The sequence below is a fragment of the Symphalangus syndactylus genome, chromosome 14, assembly GCF_028878055.3.
Source record: "Symphalangus syndactylus isolate Jambi chromosome 14, NHGRI_mSymSyn1-v2.1_pri, whole genome shotgun sequence".
Taxonomy (NCBI): Eukaryota; Metazoa; Chordata; class Mammalia; order Primates; family Hylobatidae; genus Symphalangus; species Symphalangus syndactylus.
In genome coordinates, this window is record NC_072436.2 from 85784837 (window position 1) to 85812609 (window position 27773).

Sequence of the window (27773 nt, forward strand, 5' to 3'; positions counted from 1 at the left end):
GAACATTTGTATTCCTCTCTAATACGCACTGTCCAATTCGATACCCAATGCCATGTGTGGCTTTCAAGAGCTTGAATTGTGCTATAACTGTAAAATACACACTGGAACTGGAAGTCCTACTGAAAAAATTGTAAAAGAACGTAAAATATAATTTTATATTAATTACATGTTGAAATATTTTTTAACATATCGAGTTAAAATATATTGTTAAAATCAGTGTCACCATCTCAACTTTTTTAATGTGCCTGCTAGAAAATTTATACACATGGCTCACGTATTTCTATTGGACAATGCTACTATAGAAGAAACAAGTTTTTTTATTAAGACAGAGAGAGGAGAGTCACTGGACTCAGGGGTTAGAGAGTCCCCATGTCAGCAGAATGGCAGGCACAGAGGACAGATGAGATGGGATAGAGAGTGAAGAAAATACTGCAAGGCCTGAATAAGAAAGGAAAAAGGTTGGTGGGAAGGTGATGGCAGAAATGTGTAAGTTTATAAGATTAGTCAAAGGACCTGTTTTTTTCCTGAGGAGAGTTGGGTGGAGGTGGGAAACTGGGATGTATTTTTTGGTTGAGGACATGGATCTGGCTGTGGGAGAGTGACACAGGAGACACAGATGAGGGAGCATGGATGGACAGGAGGCCAGGGTCAAGCACCAGGTGAGGGACCTGTCTTGAATAGGAGAAGGGACTTACTTCCTCTGAGAAGAGAGGGAAGAAGGTGAATGGCTTACGTGAGTGAAGGATGGGAAGCAAGATGGAGGAGAGAGAAAGAAGCACCAAGATGGAGTGCATGCCAGTGGCTTCTGTTTTCTCCATGAAGGAGGGGCAGGAGGTTGAGAAGGGGTGAAACCTGGATGACTGCTGAGAAGCAGCAGAGAGAACCAACCAAAGAAAAGGATGAAAATGAGGCAGTAGCCTGGAGGGCCACGTGCAGCAGCCAGGCAGCCTCTCTGATGGTGGCCATCTGTGCCAACGTGAGACTTCCTATTAGAAGAGTGGAGAGGCAGGTGGTAGGAGGAATGTAGGGGAGAAGGGCCAACAGGACTGGGAAATGGCATTTAGGTAGGCACAAAAAGTGAGGCCAGGAAGGGCTGATGAACTTGGGGAAAAATGAAGGTGTCTAGGCACTCGTTTGTCTTGATGAAGATCAGATGTACCCGGGAATGAGAAATCCAGAAGACAGCTGGTTAAGACACTGAGGGACAGAGGAGTTCCAGGTGATGATGTAACCCAGGGCATGGCAGGAGCTGGCTGGGGTTGGCCAGTTGACCATGAGCTGAAATGCTCAGAGACAGGAAGTTGACAGATGACAAGAACAGGAAGGGGCAGAATATGGCAGAGCATGACACGAACTTCAAATGAGAGGGAGGGAGTCGGGTAAAGAGCACGCCAACATATTTTAAACACACCCACAAGAGCACACTGATCCTTCACACCTTTCACTCCTGCAAATGCCTCCTTGGTTATCACATCCTGACCACACACTAATTGACAGGAGGCGGGTCAACACCCCTGGTAGTGCCCATTCCCCCCAAATGAAGAATCTGTGAGATGTTCAGACACTTGCCTAAAATAATCAGACCCAACTCTGCCACAGTCTTCGGAGAGACACTCTCTTTTGACAGAAAAGTGCTTACATATTTTTGAAGTGTTCTTTTATCTCCACAAGTGAGTAGGTTTGATTCGATGATTACACTGTGGGAGTGTGATTTCCTAGGCACATTAATCTTCTAAAAATCATTTTCCAACACTTTACTTCTGGATTTTTATACACTGGCCACTCTTTGTCATCAAAAGTGAAGAAACTATTCTATAATGAACAGCAGGTTTAATGCCTAAAATTATCAGACAGAAGTCATTGCTTTGCTTCAAACCAATACAGAAAATCAAGGGGTTTGAATAAAGAAAATCATTTATGAAAATAACATCATACTCACTTAGAAAAAGAATCAGCGAATGATTCAGCTTTTGGTGGAGTTACCTAGCTAAGCAATAGGCCTTGGAGATGATTAATTTCAGCATTTCTGGGTTTAATAGATATTATAATTTCAGTCCCTTCCATCTTCATAAAGAACAGGAGTCTTGCATTTCTACCTGCTCGCTGCAGCTCTGAGGGCAGAACTCTTGCAGAACGAAGGGGTGAGGTGAAGAAGAATGTAGCTTAGAGAGAAGGGCTCTGGAGCACGAGTGCTCCTCACCCTATGTGCACTACACGTGCGCCATCACTCTCCCATGGGGAGGGCTGGGCTCAGCTTAAACAACACACATGCAACTGCAGATCTCCGTACCAACTCTCAGGCTCTGTAAGGTCACTCCAGCCTCAGAAACGGGATGGAAATGTCGAACTAGAAGTTCCTCCCCATTTATTGGACCAAGCTTCAAGATAGGATTGAGCAGTTTTCATCAATCTCCATATGGTAAATTCAGCAGCACTAGCTTAGCAGGATGGTCAGTTCTTAGCAACTCTAACAATACAGGCCCACAAAGCAGCTATTGATCAATGACAACAAAGGGCCTCTGTCAGGCTACGCTGAGGAAGGAGCTGGGAGCGCAGGCTGCTCATTTGCCGTTGACACTGTGCCACTTCACCATGCTCATCGTGCCTCAGGCGAGCTTGAAATTCCCACAGGCCTCCGGATTAAATAAGGCGTTTAAAAAAAACTGGGGGCAGCTTCCACATATGAGTGAATAGCAGAAAAGAGGATTTTGAATGGTCCCAACAGAAATAAATGACAAATGTTCGAGATGAAAGATATGCTAATGATACCAATTTGACCAATTTGACCACTATACATTGAAAATATTGAAACTATGTACCTTAAAAACATATACAATTATCGCGTGTCAACTAAAAAATTAGAAATTAAAAACAAATTGGGGGCAAATTCTCCCAGATTTCTGTCTCCAAGCACAGCATAAAAGGTTAGAAGGAAAACTGGGATTACTTCTATATGGTGATTTGGCAACTGAAGGAAATCTGTCTACATCCTTCCCATTTTCTCATAGTCACTTATGAGTATGTTCTTTGTTTCACCGTAAACTTGCTGACAAAGCAGCTTGGTGTGTACGATAGGCATGATGGCCACAGTGACACAGAATCTTCTCGATTCCTTTTGCCTGGGGTTAAATAGATTCAAACCAAACAAACATTGTAATTCCTGAAGGACAGATACTACAAAGATTAAAAAGTCATTTTGCCAAGTGCAGTCCCAGGGCCAGTTGGGGCATCCGGGATTCTACATGAGTCACATTATTTCCCACAAAGACCATCCATAGTTGCTAATGAAGCGAAGGTAAAAGTGGTCGCTGAGCAAGAATGGAGTTGCACAGCATCTTGAAGACAGATTCAATATTAAAAGAAGCAGGCTAAGTAAATTGATCCATTCATCTAGTCATTTGAAAAGTATTTGTTTGCTGTGTATTAAGTGCAAGGCACCACGTTAAACACACAATGGTCCCATGATAGGTACAGTACCAACCACTGGGGAACTGATAATCCTACACAGCTTATAATCCAGTGAAGTTTTATATTGATGCCATAGACTCATAAATTAAGGAGTCAAGGATTAAAGAAGGCTATTAATTTAGAGTTGAAACCAAAACATGACCAAAACAAACAAAAAAAATCTCTGAAACCCCATAAAAATTTTTTAAGCCTATAGTATACAGTTTTCTTTATAGAACTTTGTTTTTGTTTCAGTTCATAAACCCATTCACATCAACTCAGAAAGAATGAGATGGAACATACGTTTTAAGTCCTTATCCATTCAACTGTAAGGACAGTCTAATAAAAATTCTGGAAAATGCTAATGCTAGAGTGGAATTTTGAGGTCATTTGGTGCTAGCGCCTGTCAGTTCACAGGTAAGGGCACCACCATTTATAAAAGGCTTAGAAACTACTTTTAATTTTGGTTTGGTAAAAGTTCCTTGGTTTCCTAAGGAACATATGCCATAGACTGACAGTGAATATATTCCGCAAGGACTAAAATATTAATGCAGAATATTCACAGATTCCTCCTTTATAATCTGCTCCTAAGAATAATTCTGGCACCGCCTCCTCGTGTTTGCTTGTGCCGGGCTGCTGAGATGGCTGGAGAGTGAAGTTGCCTCTGTGGTGGAAGGCAGTTTGTGAAGTGAAGTGGTTCCTTTCCCCTCTCTTCACAGAGAATTGGGAGGGGAATTCCACTTGGGACACACCCCCAGACTTGTATGGGATGCCCAAACCTCATTAAACCAGGACAACCGTCTCTTGTATGAAAGTTGTTAGCCTCTGCTGTTGCCTGGAGGGCGGGTCAAGAGACACAGAGCACAGCCCAGGCAGGGGCACTGCAGGGAGCGGGCAGGATGAGGATCACCCTTCAGGATTCTGACATGCCTGCTGGTCCACAAGTGGGGGCTATTGAAAATGATGGAATGCTGACAGCTGGGGTCAGCCAAATATGAGTGCATATCACAAGGGGCTACTGGTACTTGGAAATGAGTCCTCGTCCATGGGGACTGCTGGAAGTAGTACTCATCCATCCACATGCAAGTAAACTAACAGCAAGTAAGACAGAGAAAGGAGAGTTGCCTGATCCTCTAGACCCCTCCTAAACATCCACTATCACACATTCCCTGCCACACAAAGCAGACAACTACCCTGAACACCACTGAGATGCAGTCTAGGGTAAGGGCTTCTCCACCTCAGACCACTACTTGGAATTGCCTAAAGGCAGAAGCCAGATGGAGGAGGCTGCAGCCTGAGCACTGGAATGATGACCAGGGAAGCCAACTGCTTAGAAGCAGAGATTTCCTAGCTGGATTATGGATTTTAATGACAAAGTGTCAACAAGATCTCAGAATTTGATATCTAATTCATGGGCTAGACTGAAAATGAACATAAATCTTGTTAAGTTGTTGTTAAGGAGTCTATTTATTCATTCAACACATATTTACTAAGTGCCAGCATGTTCTAGATTATAGAGATAAAGCAGTGTATAAAACAGAAATTTTGCTTTCACAGAGCTGACAGCCTACTTGGGAGAGGAGGGCTTTATGTGTAACCCTGATCAGGTCAACAGCAAGGGCCTGTGATTGTTCAGTTCTTAAGGCGACTCCCAGGTCTCCCACCAACAGAAATGAGGTAATAACGAAACCAAAAATGAAGCCCTCGGAAAGGCAATTTTCCCCAGTGCCAATCTCAGACTTGGCAAGACAGAACAAAGACAAACAAAATCTTCTAAGAGGGCCGAACAGGTGCAGCCAGAAGACGTCCAAGGAACCCATCATATTGTGATGAAGAGAACCTCAGACAGCCTGAAGCCTGGGCCTGAGGCAGGGTTCTGTTGAAGCCAAAGTCAGTTAGTTCCCATAGTAGATGTGTCAAAGTGTGTTAGAATTGTTTTGTAGTAGTTACTTACACTGCCTGAGCCGGTAGGCATGTACTCAGATTCTCTTAAACATTTGGGTATGTGTTTCAGGAGGAGATGGTAGAAAAGTATAAAATACTCCTCAGAAGAATAAAGGAAGCCTCTTGTGCTTGGAAAAATGCTAATAAGCATGGCTGTATGTCTCACTGGGGCATGCTAGGGACTTGGGAAGCCCTAACAGTGCTGCCTGAAAAATGCTATTAGCTCCTGCCTTATGTAACTGTATTTATAGCTTTCTGCATACCCTAAAATTAGAGAAACTTCAACTAACTTTTTTTTTGAGATGGAGTTCCACTCTTGTTGCCCAGGCTGGAGTGCAATGGTGTGATCTCAGCTCACTGCAACCTCTGCTTTCCAGGTTCAAGCAATTCTCCTGCCTCAGCCTCCCGAGTAGCTAGGATTACAGGCACCCGCCACCATGCCTGGCTAATTTTTGTATTTTTAGTAGAGACGAGGTTTTGCCTTGTTGCCCAGGCTGGTCTTGAAACTCCTGACCTCAGGTGATGCGCCTGCCTCAGCCTCCCAAAGTGCTAGGAATACAGGCGTGAGCCACAGCACCCGGCCCCACCTAACTTTTATACAATCCCTTTTCCATCATTCACATCATTAACATCACTATCCTGTGAGGACTAAGCAGACTGGTGTCAGAAGTGGGATTAAAGCAAAGGATGTCTTTAAGCCTTTGTCAGAATGTAGCTGGCCACTTTCAAGGTAGACACTAAATTATTTTGAGGTTTTATATGTAAGAGGAAATCCAAGGAGAGCCGAGCTTTGCTTTGACTCTCATTGACCCAACTCTTGTAGAAGTCAGAGATTCCGTAATGATTTAAATACAAACAGTATTTAATTAATGCACAAAGTTTGACTGATACAGTATATAAAAACATTGTTGCTTGAAACTTTTTTTTAGAAGATGGCTGTGTACATGTCATCTACCCAGGTAAAACAGCTGAATATCTGGATAAAATCTAACACATCAGTGACTACAACTATAAATATCACAGTACCTACAGTTATCCATAATTTATAAAGTAAACTACACTTAGGTTGGAGCTAAAGCAATATAATTTAAGCATTAAAAACTAACTTTTCTACTTTTATTTATTTTTTTTTAAGGACAGAGTCTTGCTCTATGGCCCAGGCTGGAGTACAGTGGCATGATCATGGCTAACTGCAGCCTTGACCTCCTAGGCTCAAGTGATCCTTTTATCTCAGCCTCCCAAGCAACTAAACTACCACATCAGGCTAATTTTTAAATTTTTTGTAGAGACAAGATCTCCCTATATTGTCCAGGCTGGTCTCAAGCGATCCTCCTGCCTTGGCTTCCCAAAGTGCTGGGATAACAGGCTTGCCCCACCGTGCTTAGCCTAAGACTTTTTTTTTTTTTTTTTCGAGACAGAGTTTCGGTCTTGTTTCCCAGGCTGGAGTGCAATGGCTTGATCTCGGCTCACCACAACCTCCACCTCCTGGGTTAATGCAGTTCTCCTGCCTGAGCCTCCCGAGTAGCTGGGATTACAGGCATGTGTACCACGCCCTGCTAATTTTGTATTTTTAGTAGAGATGGGGTTTTTCCATGTTGGTCAGGCTGGTCTTGAACTCCTGACCTCAGGTGATCCACCCTCTTAGCCTCCCAAAGTGCTGGGATTACAGGCATGAGCCACTGTGCCCGGCCCAGACTTTTTTTTTTTTTTTTAAAGAGAGACATGACTGTTTTAGCCCGAGCTAAGCAGGAGAGGCTGGCAACAAGCCCAAAGTCTACTGAGGAAGGAAAAAAATATGCTTTAGGTGAGTTTGGGATTTTGACTTTTGGCCATAAGTTATGCAGCTTCTCAAGTAAGAAAAGAAGGGAACAGTTAAACCTCTTTTCAGTGATAGGCGAAAAATGCTGTAAGTAAAATAATGTTATAAAGATAATGTAGAAACAGGAAGTGTAAAGTCTAACATTCTTTTATTCATCCCTGGATAGACACTCAAAAGCTGTATGCCTCAGCAGTTGTTAATAAAGGACCTTGAAAAAATACAGATGGCTGACTCAGGTGCACTGAGAAAACAATCCTTGAGCTAATTATTGTATCCTCTTCAAAACATAAAGGTTAAGTGAGTACTTATATGCCAATTTCCATAATAGTTTAATTCTCTATTTATTCTGTATCTTATTATAAAGTTGGTTTCTGTAGAATGCAGGTTCCAACTGTATATAGCAAATAAAAATATCCATTATGATCAACCCCTATGTGGCCGGTTAAGTGAGGAAGAAATGAGGACATCCACCTATGTCAAACAGTAGGCATTTAAAAATAAATTACTAAGCATGGCCCCATCAGATGTAACTAGGAAGACTAACACCTGGTCAGCTGATATGAATTTCAATAAAAGATCATAAGCCACACTTAGAGATATTATTAGATACTACATATCAATTATCAAAAAGAATGTTCCTTTGTGATCATGTAGTTACCACAGTATACAAAATTGAAGCTGCATGACAATTTGATAAGAAGAAAGGTGACTCACGCTTGTAATCCCAGCACTTTGGGAGGCCGAGGCGGGAGGATCACGAGGTCAGGAGATGGAGACCACGGTGAAACCCTGTCTCTACTAAAAATACAAAAAATTAGCCGGGCGTGGTGGCGGGCACCTGTAGTCCCAGCTACTTGGAGAGGCTGAGGCAGGAGAATGGTGTGAACCCGGGAGGCGGAGCTTGCAGTGAGCCGAGATTGCGCCACTGCACTCCAGCCTGGGCGACAGAGCAAGACTCTGTCTCAAAAAAAAAAAAAAAAAAAAGAAGAAAAAATGTGGACATTGGCACTAAGTATTTCCGTAGTTGTAAGTTTCTAATTTCTGGCTTTCTCTTAATGTGATAATGACAACCTCTGGAGATGAGTCCAAGGTGTTTAAACGTACATTGATTCATTCATTCACAGACAGGGTCTCACTCTGATGCCCAGGCTGGAGTGCACTGGTGTGATCACAGCTCACTGCAGCCTTGAACTCCTGGCCTCAAGGGATCCTCTCACCCCAGCCTCCTGAGCAGCTGGGATTATAGGAGTGTGTTTTCATTCCCAGCTAATTTTTTAAAATTTTGTTTGTAGAGATAGGGCCTCCTTATGTTGCCCAGGCTCATCTAAACTCCTGCCAGCCTCAACCTCCTGGGTTCAAGTTATCCTCCCACCTCAGCCTTCCAAGCTGCTGAGATTACAGGTGTGAGCTACTACGCTTGGCCTTAAACATTATTTTTAAAGATACATGGGAATAACAAAACATAATGTGGATATAAGACTACAATTTTTAAAAGTAACAAACCTCAGCATTAATGTATTTTATAAGTTGATTGTTGTGGCACGCTCAGATGGTGGTATAAAAACTGTGACTCACCAAAATTGTTTCACTTTAATTGGGTAAAGTTTTAAATGTCTCTAATAATTCTTGACATTGATTTGGTTGAATTTTTGCTGGCCATCTCTGATTTTTAAAAAGTTATGCAGATATAATACTAGGTAATAAAAACATATGCAAAAGTAGTTACAAATGATAGTAATTACTGTTCAAAAGTAAAATACCCTAAGGTTCTTTTCTGTGATAATCACCACTTTCCACTAGAAAAAACAAAGGAGAATGAACTAGATTTTGTGTGTTCTCCAAGTCTGCAACTAATGTGTACTCATAGAGCCCAGATGCCATTCACAGGACAGGAATACCAAAGATAAGCATGAGACTCCTTAGCGAAAAACAGACAATTTCAAAGGTACATGGTGGTACTACAAAAATGACACGTACACCCACCCAAGGAGGGTCTGCTCAAGACCAAACATGACAATCTAAACACGAAGCAATGCCAATACCAAACCATTAATGAAAATCAGTTGAGCCTACAAAAGGTTATAATATTCCTTCCAGAGACAAATAATATAAACTATACTTTAAAAAAGGAATATCTACTAATAATAAATTAACTCATACTCAGTTTATCACCAAAAATGAGGGCAGAGTGACAAGTGATTTGACTTAAGAAATAAAATAGTAGGCCGGGCGCGGTGGCTCACGCCTGTAATCCCAGCACTTTGGGAGGCCGAGGCGGGCGGATCACGAGGTCAGGAGATCGAGACCATCCTGGCTAACACGGTGAAACCCCGTCTCCACTAAAAATACAAAAAATTAGCCGGGCGAGGTGGCAGGCGCCTATAGTCCCAGCTACGCGGGAGGCTGAGGCAGGAGAATGGCGTGAACCCCGGGGGGCGGAGCCTGCAGTGAGCCGAGATCGCGCCACTGCACTCCAGCCTGCGTGAAAGAGCGAGACTTCGTCTCGAAAAAAAAAAAAAAAAAAAAAAGAAATAAAATAGTAATTTGTTTAATTGATATATCTTTCCCTTGAGAATTCAAATATCAGTTTGAGATGTAAAAAAATATATTTTTTGAGCTGGGCATGGTGGCTCACACCTGGAATCCTAGCACTTGGGAGGCCAAGGTGTAAGACTGCTTGAGCCAAAGAGTTTGAGAACACCCTGGGAAACATAGTAAGACCACCCCGTCTCTAAAATAAAGATTAGCTGGGTATGGTGGTGCACACCTGTAGTCCTAGTCCCAGGTACTTGGGGGGCTGAAGTGGGAGAATTGCTTGAGCCCAGGAGGTTGAGGCTGCAGTGAGCCAGGATCACGCCACCGTACTACACCCTGGGCAACAAAGCCAGACCCAGTTTCAAATATATATATATATACATATTTTTTTTTTTTCCTAAGTTGATACTATATAACTCCAAATCTTAGGCCAGAGGACTAAATGACAAAAATGGAATTTACACTGACCTGAAATGTGGGCCTCCTGGCAGATGTCTCTAAAAATTGACCTTCCCTCAAGCAAAGTGACAGCTTATGTGTGTCTGTGGAGCAGCCAAGCCCTGAGCCAGTCTCTTGCCAAGGGAGGAGCTCATGGGAGGAGGGGAGGATACAAATTTTCCCATGAGAATGACAAAATACAGGGGCATCACTGACATTCCAGTAGGAACCTGGGACACTTGGAGAGCTGTACTTTTAAGAGAGTATTATGTTACTTCCTACTTTTATTTTTCACTTCCATATGTGTATGTTTTGAAACAACAAACAAAACCTTTACATCCTGACTGCTGGCATCTTCCAACATTCACATGACCATCCAGTCATACAATACTCGCACATGGCTAGGGCAGGAAACGTTGACTGTCCAGTCCAGCTGAAGACAATACAGTATGGACCAGTGACCACTGCATGTTGTCTCATTCTCCCTCCTTCAAAGTGGTGATTCAAAAAAATTATCTGCATTCTGTCCTCTCTTTACCACTGTTTGGCAAGTTAGGGTGGTTAATATTATCATTAGCCACAGGACCATGAGGGGCTTTATCTGCACCTGGACGAGAAAATTCCACAGTACTCTCAGAGCCTGGATGTGGCAACTGGCTGAGACTTTGAGCCACCTCTTTTTGGGAAGATGGCATAACCGCATTTCAAATTACATATAGGATAGTGGGGGTTTTTAGTGTTTTTTCTTTTTTTTTTTGAGAGAGTCTCACTCTGTCACCCAGGCTGGAGTGCAGCAGTGCCATCTTGGCTCGCTGCAACCTCTGCCTCCTGAGTTCAAGCGATTTGTGCCTCAGCCTCCCGAGTAGCTGAGATTACAGGTGTGTGCCACCACACCAGGCTAATTTTTGTATTTTTAGGAGAGACAGTGTTTCACCATGTTTCCTAGGCTGGTCTTGAACTCCCGGCCTCATGTAATCTGCCCACCTTGGCTTCCCAAATTCTGGGATTACAGGCATAAGCCACCATGCCTGGCCTATATATAGGATAGTTTTAAATAGGGCCATTTTAAGAGGATATATATGACAAGAAAAGAGTGAATTGTAGTAGACATTTTCCATTTTGGGTCTGTCCAAATCACCTCTGGGGGAAGTGATTACAGAGAGGTGAAGTGATTACAAGGCTAGTCTATGGTGGCAGCTGACTGTTTCCAAGGGAAGAGTCAAAGACTTTTTCTTCCTAGCCCATAGTGATTGGTTCAAGGGTAGTCCTCGGGCTCACCAGAGCCAACAGCACCTCAAAAGACATTTGTAGGGAGAACTTGTGAATCAGAGGCACTTCTTTCGTACTGATTTTGAACCACAGAGACTGTAAGTTCTGCAGCCATTTTTCTACCTGAAGAAATGTAATAACCCAGAGGAAGCAGAACTGAGATATGAAGGAAAAAAACCAGAATCCTGGCAGCAAGATTTGAGTTCTCTTAACAAGTGCCACCTGAAGTTGCCCTACTCCTGCATACTTAGGTGTGTAAACCAGTAAGTTCCCTTTTGCTTAGGCCAATTTGGGTTAGGTGACCCCCTTGAAAGCCCCTACATTATAAATCAAAAAACAGTATGTAAGCTAGGTGTGACTTTGGTAACGTGAAAAGAAAATTCTTAATTTTACAGGCAACTCTAGTAATTTGGTACCAAGCAAACCTTAGGGATTTTATCACTTGATGAATTGGGGAAAACTGTTTTTACTGAAGTCTGAATACAGGATTTGGGCACCATACCTCATGTTGAGATGATATAAGCATTTTGTATCTTAAATTGCTCTGAAAAACTATGCTTTCCCTCTTCATTTTTTCTCCCCAAAAGGAACTTTTCTGACATTTTAAGTATCAATTAAATATCTTAAGTTTGTAGATCGACAAAAGATTACATTATAAGAAAACGTGGCAAAGGAGGTGAGGTCAAAAGCTGAGAGTAAGAGGTATGTCAGGTTGGGGCATGGCACTTGAGAGGCGGGAAGGTTTGGAAGGGTTCCTCTAAACCAGAATTAGCGTCAAGTCAGCTGGGGATGAAGGAGGGCAGCGTGGGGTAGCCCTGAGTGCCCAGATAAGGAGTGAAAGCATGGATTCCCAAAAGTAAAAAAGACTTCATGACTTTCCTCAGCCATGCACCACACGTGGCAGCTGAGCAGCAAGATCATCCAAGGGTTCACCCAAGGGTTCACCCAAGGTTGGGGACTACCCAGATGAGTCTAGGTCATGGAGGCAGGGCATCCCAGTGTACTAGAGGAAAGCTGGAGTAACTGGGCTACCCGCTGAACACCTCACGTACATTACATATCTGGTAGGTGTAGCCCAGGATTCTTTTGAGACCAATTGTAAATTTCTTCTCAGCTTCCTCATTTTTTGAAAGATTAGAACTGAAGATCATATGGCTTCTGAAGAATAAGAACTCACAGTGTAATTAGCAATTGTACAAGGAAGCATGATCTGAAATCTCACAGCTATTTTAAAGTCAAATAACTGAGTCTAATTAGAAACAATCCACAACTATCTTAAAAATTAGGAATTAGGAATTCAGTTGCTTCAAAAGTAATTGATGCATAAAGCACAGCTGCCTTCAAGGCATTTTTCTCAGTGTGACAGGTGCTACAGTCATCTCACGGTTTCTAATTGCTTTTAGGTGACAGGGGATTTACCACAGGTAGAGCTGCCTGAAACATTGCTAAGAGACAAAACAGTGCTAAGGACCCTGCATGGAGCAGTTGTTCCAAGCTCACATCTCTTTCAGTCTTCGAGTACTCGTCTCCCATTAGTCTCATTGGTGCATGTCTTGAACCAAGTGTTTAGAAAAAGCACCCAGGTATACAGAAGTATCTGCAGGTATATACAGAAGGCACAATGACGGGAACACCAAGGAAAACCCCTGCCTCTCAAATCTCCGAGCAGGGCTTGAAGTAGCCAAAGAAAACAGTATCAGGGGCTGTTGGGCAACGGCCCTGAATATTCCCAGGGAGAAGCTGGCCACTGCTGCCTGGCTTCACGTGGTCCCGATGTCAGCATTTTTCTTTCTCTGCCCCTCTGTCATTCCAGGATGCTGGAGTCCATGGGCCCTGTTTTACACTCTAGATGAGGACTAAGATACGCTGTTTAACATCTTGTGCCACCCTCCCAATTCCATCACTCATCCTGCTTTCTCTCAAATTCCCCAAATGCCCTGCCTTGCCTGGCAACGTTCTATTTTGTGGTCCAGAAGCTGCCTACAGTCTGATCTCTAAGGTTCAGGCTCCCCTAAAATTACTGACCAGAACCGGTGGAGTCTGCTTGTTCTTGGTTCTGATTGTGATTTGCCCCCATGGAGACTGCTAAGTTGGGCATCATTTATTGCTCTTTACTAGCTGACCCTACCTGGCACGGCCCCACTCTGCTCCCGGCATGCTGTGCAGCTGGCAGCGTGTGCTCTAGTTACAGCTCCTTCTGGGAATTGAGGCTGTCAAGGCTTTTTAAGTTATCTAGGAAGTTGCTCTCTACAGAAAAGGTTTGATTATTCCTCCAGACCCTACACTTATCTTAAAATTGTTTTCTTCACTGAATCCTGGTGTGAATTTTTTTAAATGCCAGTTAAGTACTGAACTGCCTACCCCATCTCATAATATTATAAGGCTTTTTCCTTTTGTTAAAAAAACTCATTTCAGTCTATGCTACTATACAGTTTCCTATCTGATGGGGTATAGCTTGATAATAAAATGGGGTAGCTTGAAAATTCTGAATTTTAAAATGAAAAATTCTTAGGGTCCTCTCCATCTGAGGTCTTCCTACCTTTCATTAAGTTGGGCAGTATGAAATTTTGACAGACTTGCCCAAAAACGCAACGAGACAAGAAGAGGATTAGGTGAGCCTTGGTTTGGGTTTGAAATCAGCTGTAGTGGTTGGAATTTGGGGCTTGGGTTAAATGATTATATTTTGGTGGCTAGCATGAATCTCAGCATGATGTACGACTGAGTTACAGAAATCAGCCAGAAACACCCTTGGGATAATGGCCATGTCAACTCATTTCATAATGGTATGTGAAACTAAAAATGAAATTAGAAAGGCTGGGTAGTTTTTTTTTTTTTTTTCAAAGGAATGTATAATTCAGGTGAAACTTTTTTTAGACTGGATTATTTAAGTGGGAGGCCTATTCATGCACTTCTGTGTAAATGGTTCTTTTTTCCCCTTAATTCTTAGAATTAGGACTTTTAAAATTATTTTGTTTGTGGCCACTTTAAAACCACGTTGCAAGCAAAATGAACAACGAAGACCACTGCAGAAAAATCTCTAATTTTTTCTCAAAAGAAAGCTCTGGATCTTTGTAACATCTAACACAGATGCTAGGGAAAAATTAGGGCTTTTTTGCATTAGATTCAATCTTCTTGCCAGCAGCACACCCACCATTTACCAAGTTTATTTTAACATCTGGCACTGAATTTAAGCAGGAGGAGGAGGAGGTTACATTTCTTTGCATCTAAAACCCCACATAATAGTAAGAAGTGATAGATCAGACTTATTGTTAGGCAGAAAGCCATACTAAATGCAAACTACTTGAATCTCATAAATTATATATTGTAGGACAAGTGTATTGTGAACATCGAGCTTACCTCAATGTGAATAGCCAATAGAATTCTTAAAACATCTTTGAGATCCATGAAATTCCCTTTAGTTATTAGAGTTTTTATTCAATATCCACTCTTAGCATGAATATGATAAATTAAGTAATATAGTAATTCTGAGCTTTTCTTTTTAGAAATGCTAAAGTGTTTGACAATTCTCATCAAAACTTAAAATAGCACATTGAAAAGCCTCAAAATAATACTAGAAAACACTCTTTCTACATAGAGGATCCAAGGCAATAAAACCAAATGGGATAGGCCGGAATTGCCAAACCCACCTGGACAAATCTGGGCAAATGAAGACACAGTAAGAGAAGATCCACCAAGTGAATGGAGTATAAGGCACAGATTCTGTTTAGAATGGAAGGCGGTTTTTCACAGCTCCGCAACCATTCCTCCATGACCTCAGAAGCCTGTCCTCCCTCCTACCTTGCTGGTCAGCAGGCTTTCCTGTCAGCCGCCACAGTCAGGACTGCATTTGGGCTACCCTAGCATTTTTTCTGGGCATGGAGAAGCGTAGTCCAACCAAATTTCATGTCTATTCAAGTCACATTCCACAACCAACTTCCAAAAAGTATAAACCACCTTTTGCCACGTACTGGGATGTTGTGCAATTTTTTCTCAGCTTAAGCCTGGGTACAGGTGAAGACTCTGTGCAGATTTATAAAAGACTGACTTAAGTAGCAACTTTGAGGGCAAAGAAAATGCACTCTGGCTTAAACAAGTTTCTTGTCATCAGGTATAATAAAAGCAAGCAAACCTGGCAACACCATACCTTTCTTCCACGGAAACTTCCTTCAGCTGCTGGTGTGGCTTGGTGCCTTCCATTTCCCTGATGCTCACAGCATAGATCTTGGTGGTGTAGTCAATGGCCTTTTCTCTAGCAACATCGCTGTCATAGCCTCAAACAACAGAAAGAGATTGGGGAGCCAGTTGGTTTGCAGTGGCCCAGGAAGGGAGGTGTTAGGAGGTGCATTTGGCGCAGGAGGCACGTGGCAGGTGGGGGCTCACCTCCATCCTCTTCCACGTCAGTGTCGGACTCCTCGCTGTCCACCAGCTTGCTCTCCTGGGTCCCCACAAACTCCCTGGTCCAGATCATCAGGGCTGTGTCGGCACCACCCACTGTGAGCAGCACAGAGTCATTGTGCAGCCACCTCACGTTGGTGACGTGTGCACTGTGCCCCACGTACTTCTTGAATCTTGCGTGCTGTCCCTGTAAAGCCCGAAATTGGTGATTACCCCAGCCATTGTCTCATTATTCCTTTCTCTGGGCTCATTTATCCATATTAGTTTCTACTGGTTTCCACTGGATACAAAGGAAACAGTTCAACAGCAAATTCCTACATTTCAACTAGAATGTAAGCTCCATGTGGGCAGGCACTAGGTCTCTTTTTTCTTCAAACAGTACCTAGCTCACAATAGGTCCTCAATATATTTTTGAGGGAATGAATGAAACATTATACTACAGAACCTATTTTCTGGGAATCTATGGACATGTAAAAAGCTTGTTCTGGTTCTCTCAAATGTCAAATGTGCTGCCTCCACAGGTCTCTAGTGTAAACTCCTGACTGTGAGTCTGGCTGACATCTGAGATCAAAAGTGTCCTCACAGCCATCTCCTACAGTGACTTTTGTACCATAGTCCAGGCAGTGGCAGAAGAGCAAAGGATATCTTATAAAACTGGGACCTCAAGTAAGATATAAAATGAACACAATGGTTTCTGCCACAGACGCTAGAAAGCATTTTTAATAGAAACACTCAAACACTGATTTAAAGCAAAGCTCCTTTTCAACAAATATAGCCAAACACATAAAACCCAATTTATCAGTAACGACTACAAGCTTTTTGGAGTGGTGCGCCCAGGACACCCCACCTTTATCCTCGGGTGGAGGGCAGAGGGTGGAGGGTGAAATGTGAGTCAGCTGCTCATGCCAGGGCAGTCCTGACAAATGGTGCAAAATCAAAGCTGGCACCAGAAAGAGCTTCCATATTCAGCTCATGAGTCACAGCCTGGCAAAAACAGCTGCAGCGGGAGCCATTTAAAGACGTGGAGTTTTTCCATCCTCTCAGCGACTCCGAGGGAATACCTTACACAATAAGGGAAGCCACATGCACTCTCTGAGGTTGTGAGAGAGTCACCAATATCCTAGATGAAAATTTTATTAAGTAATTTACAAGTGGCTCCCAGAGGGTTTTGGACTGGCCTGTGGAGAATCTCAAACCAGCAAAGACATACGACAGGAAACAGGTGAAGGAGCATTCATGACTTTGTAACACTCCTAGTCAAGATCGCCCTGTATTTGGCCAACTACTAGCTGACAGCAGAGTGGAACTGCCCACTCCTCAGTAGAGTACTGAGCCTAGAAAGATTCCTGAAGCAAACAGGCAGGTCAGATTTCCAGGAGGCCCTCCAAAGTCATTAGTTTGCTAGCAAACAGGCAGAACAAAAGAATTTCCAAGAAAAACCCATTTGAACATGTGAGATCCAGAAGGCATGGAAACAGAGGACAGTCACAGCAGCTGCAGCCATGTGCCCTGCTGGTCTTCCAGCTGGAAGCAGGAGCACATCCAGTTTATACAATACAAATGCAAGCAAAAGGCCTTTGACAAAATTCAACAATGCTTTATGCCAAAAACTCTCAATAAATTAGGTATTGATGGGACGTAGCTCAAAATAATAATAGCTATCTATGACAAACCCACAGCCAATCTCATATTGAATGGGCAAAAACTGGAAGCATTCCCTTTGAAAACTGGCACAAGACAGGGATGCCCTCTCTCACCACTCCTATTCAACATAGTGCTGGAAGTTCTGGCCAGGGCAATCAGGCAGGAGAAGGAAATAAAGGGTACTCAATTAGGAAAAGAGGAAGTCAAATTGTCCCTGTTTGCAGATGACATGATTGTATATCTAGAAAACCCCACTGTCTCAGCCCCAAATCTCCTTAAGCTGATTAGCAACTTCAGCAAAGTCTCAGGATACAAAATCAATGTACAAAAATCACAAGCATTCTTGTACACCAATCACAGACAAACAGAGAGCCAAATCATGAGTGAACTCCCATTCACAATTGCTACAAAGAGAATCAAATACCTAGGAATCCAACTTACAAGGGATGTGAAGGACCTCTTCAAGGAGAACTACAAACCACTGCTCAATGAAATAAAAGAGGATACAAACAAATGGAAGAACATTCCATGCTCATGGGTTGGAAGAATCAATATCGTGAAAATGGCCATACTGCCCAAAGTAATTTATAGATTCAATGCCATCCCCATCAAGCTACCAATGACTTTCATCACAGAATTGGAAAAAACTACTTTCAAGTTCATATGGAACCAAAAAAGAGCCTGCATCGCCAAGTCAATCCTAAGCCAAAAGAACAAAGCTGGAGGCATCACACTACCTGACTTCAGACTATACTACAAGGCTACAGTAACCAAAACAGCATGGTACTGGTACCACAACAGAGACATAGATCAATGGAACAGAACAGAGCCCTCAGAAATGCTGCTGCATATCTACAACTATCTGATCTTTGACAAACCTGACAAAAACAAGAAATGGGGAAAGGATTCCCTATTTAATAAATGGTGCTGGGAAAACTGGCTAGCCATATGTAGAAAGCTGAAACTGGATCCCTTCCTTACACCTTATACAAAAATTAATTCAAGATGGATTAAAGACTTACATGTTAGACCTAAAACCATTAAAATCCTACAAGAAAACCTAGGCAATACCATTCAGGACACAGGCGTGGGCAAGGACTTCATGTCTAAAACACCAAAAGCAATGGCAACAAAAGCCAAAATTGACAAATGGGATCTAATTAAACTAAAGAGCTTCTGCACAGCAAAAGAAACTACCATCAGAGTGAACAGGCGACCTACAGAATGGGAGAAAATTTTTGCAACATACTCATCTGATGAAGGGTTCATATCCAGAATCTACAATGAACTCAAACAAATTCACAAGAAAAAAACAAACAACCCCATCAAAAAGTGGGCAAAGGACATGAACAGACACTTCTCAAAAGAAGACATTTATGCAGCCAAAAAACACATGAAAAAATGCTCATCATCACTGGCCATCAGAGAAATGCAAATCAAAACCACAATGAGATACCATCTCACACCAGTTAGAATGGCCATCATTAAAAAGTCAGGAAACAACAGGTGCTGGAGAGGATGTGGAGAAACAGGAACACTTTTACACTGTTGGTGGGACTGTAAACTAGTTCAACCATTGTGGAAGTCAGTGTGGCGATTCCTCAGGGATCTAGAACTAGAAATACCATTTGACCCAGCCATCCCATTACTGGGTATATACCCAAAGGACTATAAATCATGCTGCTATAAAGACACATGCACATGTATGTTTATTGAAGCACTATTGACAATAGCAAAGACTTGGAACCAACCCAAATGTCCAACAACGACAGACTGGATTAAGAAAATGTGGCACATATACACTATGGAATACTATGCAACCATAAAAAATGATGAGTTCATGTCCTTTGTAGGGACATGGATGAAACTGGAAAACATCATTCTCAGTAAACTATTGCAAGGACAAAAAACCAAATACCGCATGTTCTCACTCATAGGTGAGAATTGAACAATGAAAACTCATGGACACAGGAAGGGGAACATCACACTCTGGGGACTGTTGTGGGGTGGGGGAGGGGGGAGGGACAGCATTAGGAGATATACCTAATGCTAAATGACGAGTTAATGGGTGCAGCAAAACAACATGGCACATGGATACATATGTAACAAACCTGCACATTGTGCACATGTACCCTAAAACCTAAAGTATAATAATAAAAAATAAAAACAAAAATAAAAATAAAAACAAAAAAAAAGAAGTAAAAGAGCGTGAGAAGTGCCTCTCTATACCCTTAACTTATAAGAGGGACACAGGATTTCTAGATGGGAAGAAAAAAATGCAAAAAGAAAGGTTCAGGGAAAAACAGACTCTAAGGGATGAGACTCTGGTTGCAAAGGGGAAAAAAGGGACATAGAGGAAGAAAGAGAGAGGAAAAAATTCAGGGCCACTGAAGAGATTTAACAAGGCAGAGATTCTTCCAGCAGTGGGTGATTCAAGATTCTTAGAATAGGAAACAAGATCACTGCTCCATGCAACAATAAAGGGAATTGACAGTTGCTAGAAGGTTCTGTGAAACCAGCTGCTGTCTCAGGAGGAAGACACTGGCAGGGATGTTTAGTGGTTCCCGGCAGGGCCTATGGAGGAAATGTCCTCAAGACTTGGCACAGCCAGTGGGATGAATGACCTTTCTGGGTCTTCAAGCCAAATTGCACTTGTTACACCCATCAGAACTTGCTGCGTCACCACAACTCTATCCATTAAGTGATGAAATAATGGATGATAGCACCAGAAAAACCTGGAATATGCAGTGGTTCATGCCTGTAATCCCAGCACTTTGGGAGGCCGAGGCGGGCAGATCACTTGAGGTCAGGAGTTCAAGACCAGCCTGGCCAACATAGTGAAACCCGACTCTACTAAAAATACAAAAATTACCTGGGCATGGTGGTGGATGCCCGTAATCCAAGCTACTTGGGAGTCTGAGGCAGGAGAATTGCTTGAACCTGGGAGGCAGAGGTTGCCGTCAGCCAAGATCACACCACTGCACTACAGCCTGGGCAACAGTGAGACTCCGTCTTAAAACAAAAAAAAAATTTGGAATATGTCTCCAGAGTAGTGGTTGTCAATCCCTTGTAGGGAACAAATGCCTGAGAATCTCGTGAAAGCTGTGTGCTCTCCCCTATATTCACATTTCAGTTTCCCTGGCTGTAAAATTTTCCATGCTAAAGCTTCTCTCTGAAGAATCATCCTCCAGAGCTTTTGACATTCTGAGGAGGAAACTTAAGGACTTGAGGGCATGGAGAGTTTTAAAAATGCAAATGACAGTGGTATTTTAGCCTCTCCATTTAGCAGAAGGGTCTAGGTTCGGAAGGGAAGGGAGGCTATGGGAAGCAATCAGCAGGCCATACAGATGGTGTCAAAAAAACAGAATTTGGTTTTCTGGTCCATGGTTTAAGGTACTACAAAAATGGGTCGTGTTCCAGTTGAGGCTCTGACAAAGGACAGAATCTGTCTCATGGAGGTTGGGACAAGGTGGTTGTCAGGGCACTAATGATCTAATTGGGAAGGTTTTAACCTATAAAACTGAGTATTAATAAAGACACTCATCTGGCATGGAAAGAAAAATGCCTGGAAGAGATGCCCACTCATGGGAAAGTAGAATGAGAAAAAGAGCCAACATAATGATGTGATTTTAGCAGCTAACAAACGGAACTTGAATTTTGGACACAGCTGTGTGGTGGTAATAAGATCTCACAGGTATCACCAAGACTGATGACATAGAACTCAATGCGAGAACATAGCAATGGCATGGGACATTAGTCTGCTTGGGTTGCCATAACAAAATGCCCTAGGCTGGGTAGCTAAACAGCAGAAATTTATTTCTGACAGTTTTAGAGGCTGGACAAGATGAAGGTGCTGTCCAATTTGGTTCCTGGTGAGGGCTCTCTTCCTGGCTTGTAGATAGCTGCCTTCTCACTGTGTGCTCAAAGGAAGAGCGGGCGGTGTGTGTGTGTGGAGAGTGAAAGCTAGGTCTCTGGCATCTCTTCTATAAGGACATTAATTCTATCAGATTAGGGCCCCTCCCTTATAAACTCATTTAATCTTAGTTACTTCCCTAAATGACCTATCTCCAAATACAGTCCCATTGGGAGTTAGGGCTCTAACATAGATTTGGGGAGACACAACCATTCAAGTTCATAACAGATAATGAACTTTGTTCAACAGAGTGAGAGCAGTTGGATAAGTGTGACTATACAGCTGGAAATATTCATTGGCAAGAGATTCATGTATTTGGGAAGGAAAGTGTGCCAGAAAAATCAGGTTTAAAAAAAAAGAAGAGGCTGGGTGCAGTGCCTCATGCCTGTAATCCCAGCACTTTGGGAGGCCAAGGCAGGTGGATCACCTGAGGTCAGGAGTTCGAGACCAGCCTGGCCAACATGGTGAAACCCCATCTCTACTAAAAATACAAAAAATTAGCCAGGTGTGGTGGCAGGCACCTGTGATCCCAGCTATTCAGGAGGCTGAAGCAGGAGAATCACTTGAACCCAGGAGGCAGAGGTTGCAGTGAGCCGAGATCACGCCATTGCACTGCAGCCTGGGCAATAAGAGCAAAAACTCCATCTTGAAAAATAAGTAAATAAATTTTTTTAAAAAAAGAGGAAGTAATTTTATCAAAATAATTCATATTTGGCTAGTAGTTTAAGCTATGAACCTATTTCTTCAACCTGATTGAAGAAATACAGAACTCAAGAAATACACAGAACTCAAGAATGAAAAGATAATTTAAAATAATGGACAAAAGATTTGTACAGATACTTCCCAAATAGTAAATAGATGAGAAAGTGCTCAGCATCCTTAGTCATCAGAGAAATGTAAACTGAAACCAAACTGGATGGCACTATCTACTCCCCAGGACAGCTGAATTTTATGCATCTGACAAGACCAAATATCAGTAACTGGAACTCTTACATTTTTGGTGGGAATATAAAATGATACAACTTTGCAAAAAGGTCTGGCAGTTTCTTAAAATGTTACATATATTTTTTCCATGATTCAGAAATTCCACTCCTATATATTTACCTAAGAGAAAGAAAGCATATGTCTACAAAGACTTGTCTAAAAATGTTCATAGCAGCTTTACTATAACCAAAAACTGGAAAAGTATGTTCATCATAGGAATATGGATGAACAAACTGTTATATCCACACAATGGAATTCTACTCAGCTATGAAAATGAGTGAACTATTATTATGAAACAACACGGATGAATCTCAGAAACATCTCTGAAAGAAGCTGGATAAAAAGCAGTACCTATTTCATTTATATGAAATTCTTAAACAGGTAAAATTTATGGTGAAATAAACAGTTGTTTCAGCTGAGGGAGGGAGGGGGCATGGGGACTGGCCCAGAAGGAGTATGAGGAAGCAGCCTGGGGTGGCAATGGCCTATGGATCTTCATAAGAGATGTTTATATAGGTATATGAGCTTTTTGTCAAAGCTTATCAAATGGAACACTGAACATTTATGTATTTCAACTGTATATAAATTTTACTTAAAAAATACCATAAGCAATTCTTGAACTCTAGATAATAACGTGCATGATGAAACATTTAGGGGTAAGTATCTTGATGTCTAAAATTTACTTTTTCCTCGCAGCTTTACTGAGGTATAATTAACAAAAATTTTACACATTCAAGGTGTACAACAGAATTTGATATATGCATACATTGTTTAATAATTACAATCAAGGTAATTAATGCATTAATCATGACATAGTTACCATTGGGTGTGTGTGTGTGTGTTTGGTGAGGACACTTAGGATCCACTCTACTAGCAAATTTAAAGTAAATAATACAGTATAATTAAATATCGTCACCATGCTCTACGTCAGATCCCCAGAACTTATTTATCTTAAAAGTTTATACCCTTTGGTCAGGCGTGGTGGCTCACGCCTGTAATCCCAGCACTTTGGGAGGCTGAGGCGGGCGGATCACCTGAGGTTGGGAGTTCGAGAATAGCCTGATCAACATGGAGAAACCCCGTCTCTACTAAAATTACAAAATTAGCCAGGCGTAGTGGCACATGCCTGTAATCTCAGCTACTCGGGGGCTGAGGCAGGAGAATCGGTTGAACCCGGGAGGCAGAGGTTGCGGTGAGCCCAGATTGAGCCATTGCACTCCAGCCTGGGCAACAAGAAAGAAACTCGGTCTCAAAAAAAAAAAAAAAAAAAACTTTATATCCTTTGAACAACATCTCCCCATTTCCACCCACTCTTCATTCCTTGGCCACCACCCTTCTACTCTCTACTTCTATGAGTTCAACTTTTGTAGCTTCCACATATATGTGAGATCACAAAGTATTTGTCTTTCTGTGCCTGGCTCATCTCACTTACCATGTCCTTCAGGTTCATCCACATTATTGCAAATGACAGGATTTCCTTTTTTTATGGGTGAATAATATACCACCATGTATATGTATATATACACAATAATTTCCTTATCCACTCATTTCTTGATAGATACTTCAGTTGTTTCCATATCTTGGCTACTGTAAATAATGCTGTAATGAACATGGTGGTGTAGATATCTCTTCAAGATACTGATTTCATTTCCTTTGGATATATACCCAGAAGTGGGATTACTGAATCATGTATTAGTTTTTAATTTTTTGAGGAACCTCCATATTGTTTTCCATAACTGTACCAATTTGTACACTGTTGGTGGGCATAACAGTGTACAAGGGTTCCCTTTCTTTACACCCTCACCAACACTTGTTCTTTTTTTAATAGACATCCTAACAGGCGTGAGGTGATATCTGTGATTTTGATTTACATTTCCCCAATAAGTGATGTTGAACATCTTTTCACATACCTGTTGGCCATTTCTATGTCTTCTTTGGAGAAATGTCTATTGAAGTCATCTGCCTATTTTAAAATCATAGTTTTTGCCATTGAGTTGTAAAATTCATTATATATTTTGTATATTAACCGTTTATCAGAAACATGGTTTGCAATTATTTTTCCCATTCCACAGGCTGCCTTTTCATTTTGTTGATTGTTTCATTTGCTGTGCAAAGCTTTTTAGTTTGATGTAGTCTCACTTGCTTTGGTTTTTGCTTGTGCTTTGGCTGTTATATCCAAGAAATCACTGCCAAGACCAGTGTCAAGGAGCTCTTTATATTTTCTTCTAGGAGTTGTATGATTTCAGGTCTTACATTTAAGTCTTTAATCCATTTTGAGTTAATTTTTTTAAATGGTGTGAGATAAAGTCCAATTTCATTCTTTTGAATGTAGATATCCAGTTTCCCTGACACCACTCATTGAAGAGACTGTCTTCTCCTTATTGTATATTTTTGGTATCCTTGTCAAAGACTGAATATATAACATACATGAATATATTTCTGGCACCTTTATTCTGTTTCATTGGTCTATGTGTCTGTTTTTATGTCAGTACCATACTGTTTTGATTACTATAGCTTTGTAATATAGTTTGAAATCTATATTTCAAAGTGTGACACTTCTGGTTTTATACCTTCTTGGGATTGCTTTGGCTATTCAGGTTTTTTGTGGTTACATACAAACTTTAACGTTGTTTTTCCAATTTTTGTGAAAAAAATGCCTTTGGAATTTTGATAAGGATTACATTGAATCTGTAGATTATTTTTTGGGTAGTGTGAACATTTTAACAATGTTGGTTCTTCCACTCCATGAACACAGGATCTCTATTTATTTCTGTCTTCTTTATTTCATGAGTGTCTTACAGATTTCAGTATACAGTTCTTTCGCCTCCTTGGCTAAACTTATTCCTAAACATTTTATTCATCTTGATGATACAGTTTTTGTAGATAGTCTAAGTATATAAAAATGTAATTGAATTGTGTATGTTAGCATTGTATCCTACAACTTTACTGACTTTATTAATTCTAATAGTTTTTTGGGGGGAGTTTTAGGGTTTTCTATATATAAGATCATGTTGTACAAAGAGATAATTTTACGTCTTTCTTTCTGATCTGGATGCATTTTCTCTCTTTTTCTTGCTTAATTGCTCTGGCTAGGACTTCCTTGTCTTGTTCCTGATCTTAAAGGAAAAGCTTTCGGCTTTTCATCATTGAGTATGTTAGTTGTGGGTTTTTCATTTATGGCCTTTATTCAAGTTTCTTCCTTCTATATCTAATCGGAGTGTTTTTAGTCATGAGAGGATGTTGAATTTTGTCCATCCTTTTCCCACATCCACTGAGATAATCAAATGATTTTTATCCTTTATTCTGTTTATGTGGTATATCACATTTTCTGACTTGCATATGTTGAACCATCCTTGCATCCCAGGGACACAGTCCACTTGATCACGGTATATGATCTTTTTAACGTGCTGTTGAATTTGGCTTGTAGTATTTTGTTTCAGATTTTTGCACCTATATGCATCAGGCATATTGGCCTGTAGTTCTTGTAGTGTCCTTATCTCGTTTTGGTATCAAGGTTCTGCTGGCCTTATAAGATGAGTTTAGAAGTGTTCCCTCCTCTTCAATTTTTTTTTTTTTTTTTGAAAGAGTTTAAAAAGGATTGGCAATACTTTTTCTTTAAATACTTGGGAGAAATCACACATGAAGCCACATGGTCTTGGCCTTTTCTGGGAGATTCTTGATTACAGATTCAATCTCTTGCGCATTATTGATCTGTTCAGGTTTTCTATTTCTTTGTAATTCAGTCTTGGTAGGTTGTATATTTCCAGAAATGTATCATTTCTTCCAGGTTATCCAATTTGTTGGGATGTAATTGCTCAAAGTAGTCTCTTATGATCCTTTGTATTTCTATAGTATCAGTTATAATGTCTCCTCTTTCATTTATAATTTTGAGTCCTTTTTTTGGCTAGTCTAGCTAAAGGTTGGTCAATTTTAACTTTTCAAAAACACCAACTCTTAGTTTCATTGGTCTTTTCTATTCTCTTTATAGTCTCTATTTTATTTATTTCTGTCCTAATCTTTATTGTTTCCTTCCTTCTGCTAACAGTAAGCTTAGTTTGGTCTTCTTTTCCTAGTTTTTCTGAAGCGTAAAGTTAGGTTATTTGAGATCTTTATTTTTCTTCCTTAATTCTACAGTTTACTTTAAATTACAGAATTTAGGTTGTGGGTTTCTATGAGTTCACTATATTATTCTCTCGTCTTATGTGTATGCTTCAAAATCTTCACAATAAAATCTTAGAAAAAAAGCGTACACAGAAGCTGAATGTGCAAAATATAAAACACAGTGTAACTTTGTTGAAACAGGAATGGGATTCCAGATCTTTTGCACCGGTTCCTTCCTTGCCACCTGAGATATACCTCCCTGGAACTCTGCTCTGAGGAACACAACTTGAAATGACTGTAATATATACATAAGCCACCTTGTCAGGTAGGCGAAGTACTAACAAGATGCAATACTACTGTGGGGGGTTTAGTTAACTAAATAGCTGCTCCAAAACCTCGGTCTACTAAAACCAGGATATCACTAACTTTTTGCCTTGTACTGCTAGCAATTTCATTTACACATAGAAATAGAAAGGAAAATGGCCACTTAGAACTAAATTCTGATCAAATAGGAAGGGCTGGTAAGTGACAGATCACTGGCAGAAGGTTGCCAGGAGGCTTTGGGATGGGCAATGAAGGTAACACTGGACATAATCAGATGTGTATCTTAGGGCTACTCACCATGATAATCTAATCAGTTATTAACAAAGGAAGGAGAAGAGAGGAAAAGCGTCCAAAGTAACCAAAGTGGTCATAGAGGTAACTGGTATGTTCAGGTTAAAATGTACAAATGACAGGAGGAACAAATAATTGAGGATGAATACAAAAGCCTTGCACAGACTTTTAAGTGTAGTTTCTGGAATGCTAAAGACAAAAAATAAGACTTTTGAAAAGGATGTGAAAGATATATTTAGGGATAGAAGCAAAATAGAGAAAAGTTAGGAACACTTCTTAATCTGATAGCTTCACATGAACTGAAAGTCAATTTCTCATTTCCTCTGTCAAAGAGAATGTTCTTCACACTGCAAAGGAGAAAAAAGAACTCATTTACGTGAGTATAGGTGCCTTCAAACGTGACCACAGAAATGATACAGTAATAGCTAAAAAGTTTAGGAATCAGGAGAGGTGGCATCAAACACAAAGTGGTTCTTGTATCCCAGTGGGAAAACAAATAGGCTCCGGCAAATATTGATTCATGAAGTGATGTAATCCCTGGAAAACTCTAGGATGAAATATTACACAGGAGTTCGACGAGCATATGGAAAAAGAAGTAGTGATAAGCAGACAGTAATGGGTACACTGTGAACTAACCTCACTTATTTTATTGGTGGGTTTATTAGAAGG

General features: G+C 41.1%; 1 protein-coding gene across 2 annotated transcripts in view; it reads right to left on the minus strand.

The window, feature by feature from the left end:
• The window catches only part of EML6 (EMAP like 6), a 321610-nt gene that overhangs the window by 31857 nt on the left and 261980 nt on the right, over positions 1-27773 (minus strand). Inside the window, exons 32-33 of one of the 2 annotated variants that reach the window (XM_063617993.1) lie at positions 15833-16034; positions 15582-15723 (exon numbers count right to left, since the gene is read on the minus strand). In XM_063617993.1, coding sequence (XP_063474063.1) covers positions 15582-15723; positions 15833-16034 — 344 coding nt within the window. The remainder of the gene's footprint in view (positions 1-15581; positions 15724-15832; positions 16035-27773) is intronic. The other variant, XM_055243331.2, reaches the window with a different exon arrangement.